At 38.6% G+C, this 7,731-nt stretch overlaps 1 protein-coding gene across 1 annotated transcript; it reads right to left on the bottom strand.

Moving 5' to 3' along the window:
- Positions 1-297: 297 nt before the first annotated feature.
- On the bottom strand, positions 298-7,068 carry LOC119770491 (microfibril-associated glycoprotein 4-like). Its single transcript, XM_038265484.1, has 2 exons — positions 6,077-7,068; positions 298-441 (listed from the first exon to the last, which is right to left on the bottom strand). Exons 1-2 carry the CDS (start codon positions 7,045-7,047, stop codon positions 327-329), a joined length of 1,086 nt encoding a protein of 361 aa, XP_038121412.1. The 5' UTR covers positions 7,048-7,068; the 3' UTR covers positions 298-326.
- Positions 7,069-7,731: the final 663 nt, after the last annotated feature.

Genomic DNA, 7,731 nt, shown 5'->3' on the forward strand with positions numbered 1-7,731 from the left:
TTGATGGTTTCTGACGGGGCTGATGTCTTTGATTGTGGGTAGATTTCGGATATGGGTCTCGTGGCGCAGGGGTAGCGGCTTCGGCTGCCGATCCCGATGATGCTATGAGACGCGGGTTCGATTCCCGCCTTATCCACTGAGCTTCTATCGGATGGTGAAGTAAAACGTCGGTCCCGGTTTCTCCTGTCTCGTCAGAGGCGCTGGAGCAGAAATCCCACGTTAGAGGAAGGCCATGCCCCGGGGGGCGTAGTGCCAATAGTTTCGTTTTGAAGGGGATACAGTTTGAGGAGTTTATGTTTCCTACACATTTATTGGATTTGATTGGTTCAAACTTCACGAATCATCATTCTTGTATACCGTAGTCCGTAATGCGCACTTTTAAAGTGATACCACGTGACAGACCTTACATCGTTTGCATTCATAAATTGTCCGTTGAGGTTGCTGTAAAAAAAAAGTTTTGCTAAAAATCAAATCCATTAAATAATGAAACTCACTCAAATATGTCAATTAAAATTCAAATAAGTAGCCGGCAGTGAAGTTATGAAAAAATATAATTTATATCAGATTAGGATTATGCTGATTCAGCTAATCTCAGTTCTGGTTATGAGTTGGTGTTAGCCCTGGCGCTGCTTCCAATAACCCCTTTCAGAATGACAGAGATCCTGGCGGCCCATTTCCGAGATCTTTGGGCCACCCAAACAAAGACCAAGATCCAGACGGATCCTCGGTTTATATTTAAACGTTCAAACCCATAAGGCAAAATACATTTCAAAAAATTATAAAATAGCGTTTAAAGATTTTGTAAAGAGAATTGTGACACCATCACACAAAAACCTCACCTATAATGACAACCACCACTACCTCCATTATACCACCAAGCTCCGGTATTCGTTATAGCACAATTGGCTGCATTTGCATCATTGTCACTGTCCAGCGTCGTGAACTTCATGTTCTTGTGATACACCAACGAATCTCCCGCTGAACCACTGTAAACTCCAAGCTTTTTCAGCGCGTATTTTTCCGTTTCGTTGCCAATCCCAAACTCCGTGTATTTGGCATACTTGTAATCTCCGTTGTAATCTTCCAACTCCACCAACAGTTGATAAGTCTTGGCGGCCGTCATCTTGTGAAGCAACTCCAACCCGATCCAATACTCCTTCTCAGGGTCACCAAATCCAGCCTTGTACTCGGTCCAGTTTCGGTAAAAGTCGACTGATCCATCGAACCGGTGCTGAATCACAATCCAACCTCCCCTATATTTGGTCTGCTCACAATACGCCACAAATGGCTCCTCATCGCCAAAAGGTTGCAGCATATACTTGCCAGAAGTTTTGCTCGGTTCAGCCTTGCAAGATTCGTACGGACCTCGGCTCTTGAACTGCTGCAGATCGAACAGCATTCGCACATTGTCCGACGGTCCCTTGATCGGTTTCAAGCTGAATATTGACTTCCGCAAACTCTCATGGTTGGCGCAACTCTTCTGCTGCTGTAGAATCTGCCACGATTGTCCCATCACCGAGGTGAAGTTCTGGCCAACGGCTTGCTCCATCCGACTCATCATCCAGGCCATTCCCTCGTGGGTTTTCTCCAGCCGAGCCTGGTTGCGCATCATCTGCTCGTTTTGCTCCTTGATCTCGAACTCCAGCTCCATGAACTTGTACTCGATAAAGTCCAGCTTTGACAGCAGCACCTCGTAACCGAATCCATTGCTAACGTCACTCGAGGAGATTACTGGAGGCTTTGTGGACACTTCCGTACATAGACTTGAGCTAATCAATAGTAGAACAAGTACTAAACTGGACAAATCTTTGGAAGGAAACATTTTTCAAACCACTTCTTGGTGTCTTGGAACTGCACTGATGCTTCCATAAAAAGCTGGCATGCCTTGAAGAGGATTGCTGTCTGTTGACAAATCACAAGGGTCCTTATCTTAAGGGTAAATATCGATTCCATGATGAATGATCGCCCTTGTTGTGCAGAACATCTGCTTTTAGCGCGAGAGCTTTTTTGCACTGATAAGAGAGCCGTATTTTATGGAAATGTTTCATACTGCTCAGCATACACTGCTCATGTTATGAATTGTTGGTGATAAGACCATTCATGGTCCTTCTCTAAAAATAAGTTTCGAGCATAAACAAATTTTGATAATTTCGGGCCTTTCAAGTTCCTCATTTTATTGAATGCATTTTGCAGTCATGCAATATTTCATCGACATTTTGATTTAATATTATTTTTTAAATCCAATTGAGTCATTATTGAGTGCTATATTAAAAGTGTAATTTTAATTTACACTAATTTTTCAAGACAAAATTTTGTGAATTCGTATGAAAATATTTCCAGTCTTGTTGAACATCGTTGAAAGTTATGGTTAGTCTAAAAGTTTTTTTTTTTAACTTGCTAATTTACCCTAGATTTTGTTCGAATATCTTGAGTCAAAACAACAATTCAAGGGTTTTCCAGCATCAATTACTGGCCAGCCTGTGTGGAATTACCAGGACTACTGTCAATATGTCACGGTTGACTTTAAATTTCCAGAATTACTTGAAAATATCAGAAACTACAAGGAATTACACAGAATCATTAAGAATTACATAAAATAACTGCCTAGCTACCAACACATTTAAATAAAAGTCTTTTCAAACCTTGATTGATTAATTCTGAACCGATATTTTTTCTCAAACAAGCTTGGCCAAATTAAGGCCGACTGGTGAATTATACTAAGCGGAGTCGGTAATATTTTTTTCACTGAGCCTAAAAACCCAAAAATGACTACACAGCTAAAAAAGTAGTAATCCAGCTGCGTGTAAGAGGCCTGGGTGTAAAATAAATATTGCATTATTTTATGCAATTTTATGTATTTTTACACCCTAAAATATGTAGCCCATCAGTATGGGAAACCTACTTGGCCGAAATGTCAAGCCTATATATGCGTTTAACCCTACAGCTTTCCATCGATGTGATGGCCGAGTGGGCTAAGGCGCCAGTCCTTGCTGTTGGTGATGGGTTTGAATCTCGTCGGTTTATTTTGACGAAGGTGATGTGCATGCTTTTGCATGCGATTTTACCATCGGATTTTTTGCTGTGTAGCTTCTCGTTACAGTGTCCTGATGCACGGAACGAAGCAAGCGTCGAACAGTTAAACAGCCGATTATGACATTCGAAGTAGTGAAATTTGAATTTGAAATTTGAATGTGAATCCGTTCTGCACTTCTGACAGCCTTAAAATGTATTAGGCAATAGCGAAATTTATTTTGCGGACATTCCTTCAATCAATTACTAGTAGTTACTAGTATCAATGAGAAATACACGAATTACTGCGGAATTGCTGAGTTATTATGGAATTACACGAATTACTGAAGAATTTCTCGGTATTCCAGAATTACACGAATTACTGCCGAATTAATGAGTTATTCTGGAATTTCTGAAATACTTGCTTAGCGTTTGAGTGATTCCGCATCAGCTACCATTTTCCCAATGAGAAATTGAATGCTCCGATCGGCCTTACATCAGCCTTATTTTATTCAACCATTAGACTGATCAAGGCAATACATTTCTCTGAGGGTTGGTTCGGTGTTGACAATTTCTTACATGAAAATTAATAGGTAATAAATTGATAATTGAATATTTTGTTACAAGTATTTTTAATATTTTATACTTTTCTGTTGTATATTTTATCAAATAAGAGTCATGAAATTAGAATTAATTACTAGAACTAATTAAATTAAATCAGGAATCACTGCGATTACTTGTTCAAACTCCGAGTAATTCCAGATTACTGACCAGTTTGACACGATACTGGAAACCCCTTGCAACCAATTTATAAAATCATTTTTTTTTCGTGTTTTGAAGCTATTAAAGCTTATAAATGAACCGAAATCTCAAAAAGCTTCTAAATCTTATCATTTGATCATCACCAAAGAGATATTCCAGTATCTTCCTAAAATCTAGATATTTTGTATTTATGTTATTATTTTCACTGAAAATAAAATGCATTTATAACATATTTCTGCTAACAGATATGTACAGTGTCGTAGCTGAATACAAATTTTGATTGTGATAAAATGGTCGATCAAAACAAGGTTTAGAAATAATAAACGAAATCATACATTCTCAAATCATAGAGACTAAGGTAGATAAGAGATCCAATATGGACAAGCGAAAAGTTTCTCTCTAAGCGACAGCGTTAGCCAGTATATAAACTTATAAAGCATAGTATTCTTCTTTTCGGTAAAATTATTACAAACAGATTTCATCCTTAATCTTAGTCTAGGTCATGTCGCTTTATTGGAACTTAGAGAATAAAATTTCGCCTTTTCATTTAGGCTCTCTAAGGTGGATAATATCATGTTCGATCTTCATTAAAATCAGTTATTACATTGCTCTGGCCTTCTAAACATATTTATACACAAATAATGATTAGAGATTTTCGTTGTTATACTAACATATTAAACTGATCCATGTTAGTACCTATAAATCCGACTAGAAGTACGTTTTTTGGACATACGATTCCGAAAGTTACTTTCTCACAAAATAAAAAACACAGTACCCATATTGGGGCCTTGAGATACATTGCTAGAATTATGCAGCAACGTTTGTAACTTATCAAAATCTATCAAATTAACTTGGAATTTCTTCTTTTGTTTTATGGCACCCGATAACAGTATCTTTGATTTTTTTTATTAGCCGATCTTATGCCTTTCGTTTGTAAGGAAGGAAAAACACGAAAAAAAATTTACCAGAAGATGTGTGTAAACCATGTGGATACTTTTTTGCTAAATTTAGATAAACATTATTGTGATTTTTTTTTATTTATTTTTTTTGTTCGACAATTCTTGATAATTTTGTTCACGTGAGTTTTGAGCTTAATTGAGAATTGAACACCATTTTGTGAAGCTTTCAATGTTCTGTTTTATTTTTACAGATCCCGATTTCAATCCTTAAATATTAAACAACAACAAACGTAAAACTCCGTGCAATGTTGACACTCTTCATATAAATTGATGTTCCGATCAAATCATGCCATTTTGTCATATCCCTCAATCACCAAAACAATCAACAGAACGTTAGCAACACATGTTAGCAATTCTCTACGATTTTTGTTTCTATTTTGCTCAAAATTTGAGGATTCCTATGGCCAAAGAAGCCATTTTGTGTCTCTGGTTCACCCATACCTACATGCCTCTTTAAAAATTTATTAGCTGTCCTTACAAAAATAGTACGTAAATATCCGAAAATCGGTATCTTTTGAAGGATTTTTTTGATCGATTTGGCGTCTTGAGCAAAAATGTAGGTATTGATGAAGACTACTCATGGACTGCCCCCACAATTTTGACACAAAATGGCTTCTTTGGTCATAAGGAAGGCCCCCAAAAAAAGTTAAGGCCAAGTCAAAAAAGATAAATAAAATAAATTTCCTGAATTTAGAAGAATTAATATGCTCAATTGTGTTTACAATGCGTAATCTACTTGATGTTTATTCAAGGTTAAACATTTAAAAGCGTTAAAACGTCAACTCGAACAGCCGAGTATTGGAATCCATCTAACACAATAACAATTTCTTATAACTTAAAATAAAAAATAAAAAGACAAAAAGACCAAAAACACAATTTGCTGCCAAAAACTGCCCGTAAGTTAACATTCCAACGCCCAAGGCTCCAAAAAAAGTTGGAACGGTAACTTCAACTCGCTGGTTCTCGGGCATAACTCAACAAATCAAGACGATTATTTTTCCCAGTGATTTGTTAGGATGTCTAGATGTTCCTAGAATTTTGCAGAACTTAATTTGGTCAAATCTGTAATTTTTGCGATCAAAAACATCGTTCCACCTTTTTTTCGCGTGTGTTGGAACGATGTTTTCGGTCGCAGACATTACAGATTTGACCAAATCAAGTTCTGCATAATTTCAGAATCATCTAGACATTCTTACAAATCACTGGAATCAAGAATCGTCCCGATTGGTTAAGTTACACCCGAGAACCAGCAAGTTGAAGTTACCGTTCCAACTTTTTTGGGAGGCTTGGGCATGCGTTGGGCGTTCCAGTGTTAAGTGAATTGACACTTCCAAAAAAAAACTCACCTGTGATGACAGCTGTTGTACCACCATGCTCCGGTATTCGTTTCTGCGCAGTTGGCTGCATTTGCATCATTGTCACTGTCCAACGTCGTGAACTTCATGTTCTTGTGATACACCAACGAATCTCCCGCCGAACCACTGTAAACTCCAAGCTTTTTCAGCGCGTATTTTTCCGTTTCGTTGCCAATCCCAAACTCCGTATATTTGGCGTACTTGTAATCTCCGTTGTAATCTTCCAGTTCCACCAACAGTTGGTAGGTCTTGGCCGACGTCATCTTGTGAAGCAACTCCAACCCGATCCAATACTCCTTCTCAGGGTCACCAAATCCAGCCTTGTACTCGGTCCAGTTTCGGTAAAAGTCGACAGATCCATCGAATCGATGTTGAATCACAATCCAACCTCCCCTATATTTTGTCTGCTCACAATACGCCACAAACGGTTCCTCGTCACCAAATGGTTGCAGCATATACTTCCCAGAAGTTTTGCTCGGTTCAGCCTTGCAAGATTCGTACGGACCTCGGCTCTTGAACTGCTGCAGATCGAACAGCATTCGCACATTGTCCGACGGTCCCTTGATCGGTTTCAAGCTGAATATTGACTTCCGCAAACTCTCATGGTTGGCGCAACTCCTCTGCTGCTGCAGAATCTGCCACGATTGTCCCATCACCGAGGTGAAGTTCTGGCCAACGGCTTGCTCCATCCGACTCATCATCCAGGTCATTCCCTCGTGGGTTTTCTCCAACCGAGCTTGGTTGCGCATCATCTGCTCGTTTTGCTCTTTGATCTCGAACTCCAGCTCCATGAACTTGTACTCGATAAAGTCCAGCTTCGACAGCAGCACCTCGTAGCCGAAGCCATTGCCAACGTCACTCGCGGAGGTTGTTGGGGGCTTTGTGGACACTTCCGTACACAGACTTGAGCTTACCAACAGTATCAATAGCACTAAACTGGACACATCTTTATATGAAATCATGTTTGAAACAGTTTCTTGGCGTCTTGGCACTGCACTGATGCTCTCAAAGAAAGCTGGCCTACCTTTTATAACTCTTGCAGATAATTGCTCTCGTAGCGCAAAAATCCCCGTTTTGCGCAAGGGGATTTTTGGTATGCTTCTTGTGGTGCTGATAAACGTGCTGCTTCCGAAACTGAATCATATTTGCTCAGCATATTTACTGTGATGAAACTTGAGCTTCCCATCCTTACTACTTGAAGCTTTTCTCAATTTTTAAGTTATTTTCATTTAAATGTTTTTTTTTAATAAAAACTGAGCATTTTCAATTTAATTTTCATATAATAAATCCGCGTCTTATCTGACGTTTTGTTATAGCTAGTTTTTTTTCAGATTACAATACCTCTCCACTTCAATATAAGAAAAATATCTCATAATAACATATTTATGATAAGAGGTTAAATTTAGTAGCGTAAATCATAGTATTAAGCAAGTGCTGCAGCCTCCAGTGGCATTTTTTTGCAAAAGATTCTATACCGGAAACTGTCAATGTTGAAAATCATTTTGTTATGTATGGATTTTTTGAGTTTTTTTTATCAAAAAAATCAAACCATCCACATTAACGACCCCCGGGTCTTTTGTGGTCTCTATTGCAAGTTTCTGCTCGAACCTAGGAGTCCGAAGGCTTGAATGGGGAGAGCACCTAAA

Source organism: Culex quinquefasciatus, chromosome 3 (genome assembly GCF_015732765.1).
Source record: "Culex quinquefasciatus strain JHB chromosome 3, VPISU_Cqui_1.0_pri_paternal, whole genome shotgun sequence".
Taxonomy (NCBI): domain Eukaryota; kingdom Metazoa; phylum Arthropoda; class Insecta; order Diptera; family Culicidae; genus Culex; species Culex quinquefasciatus.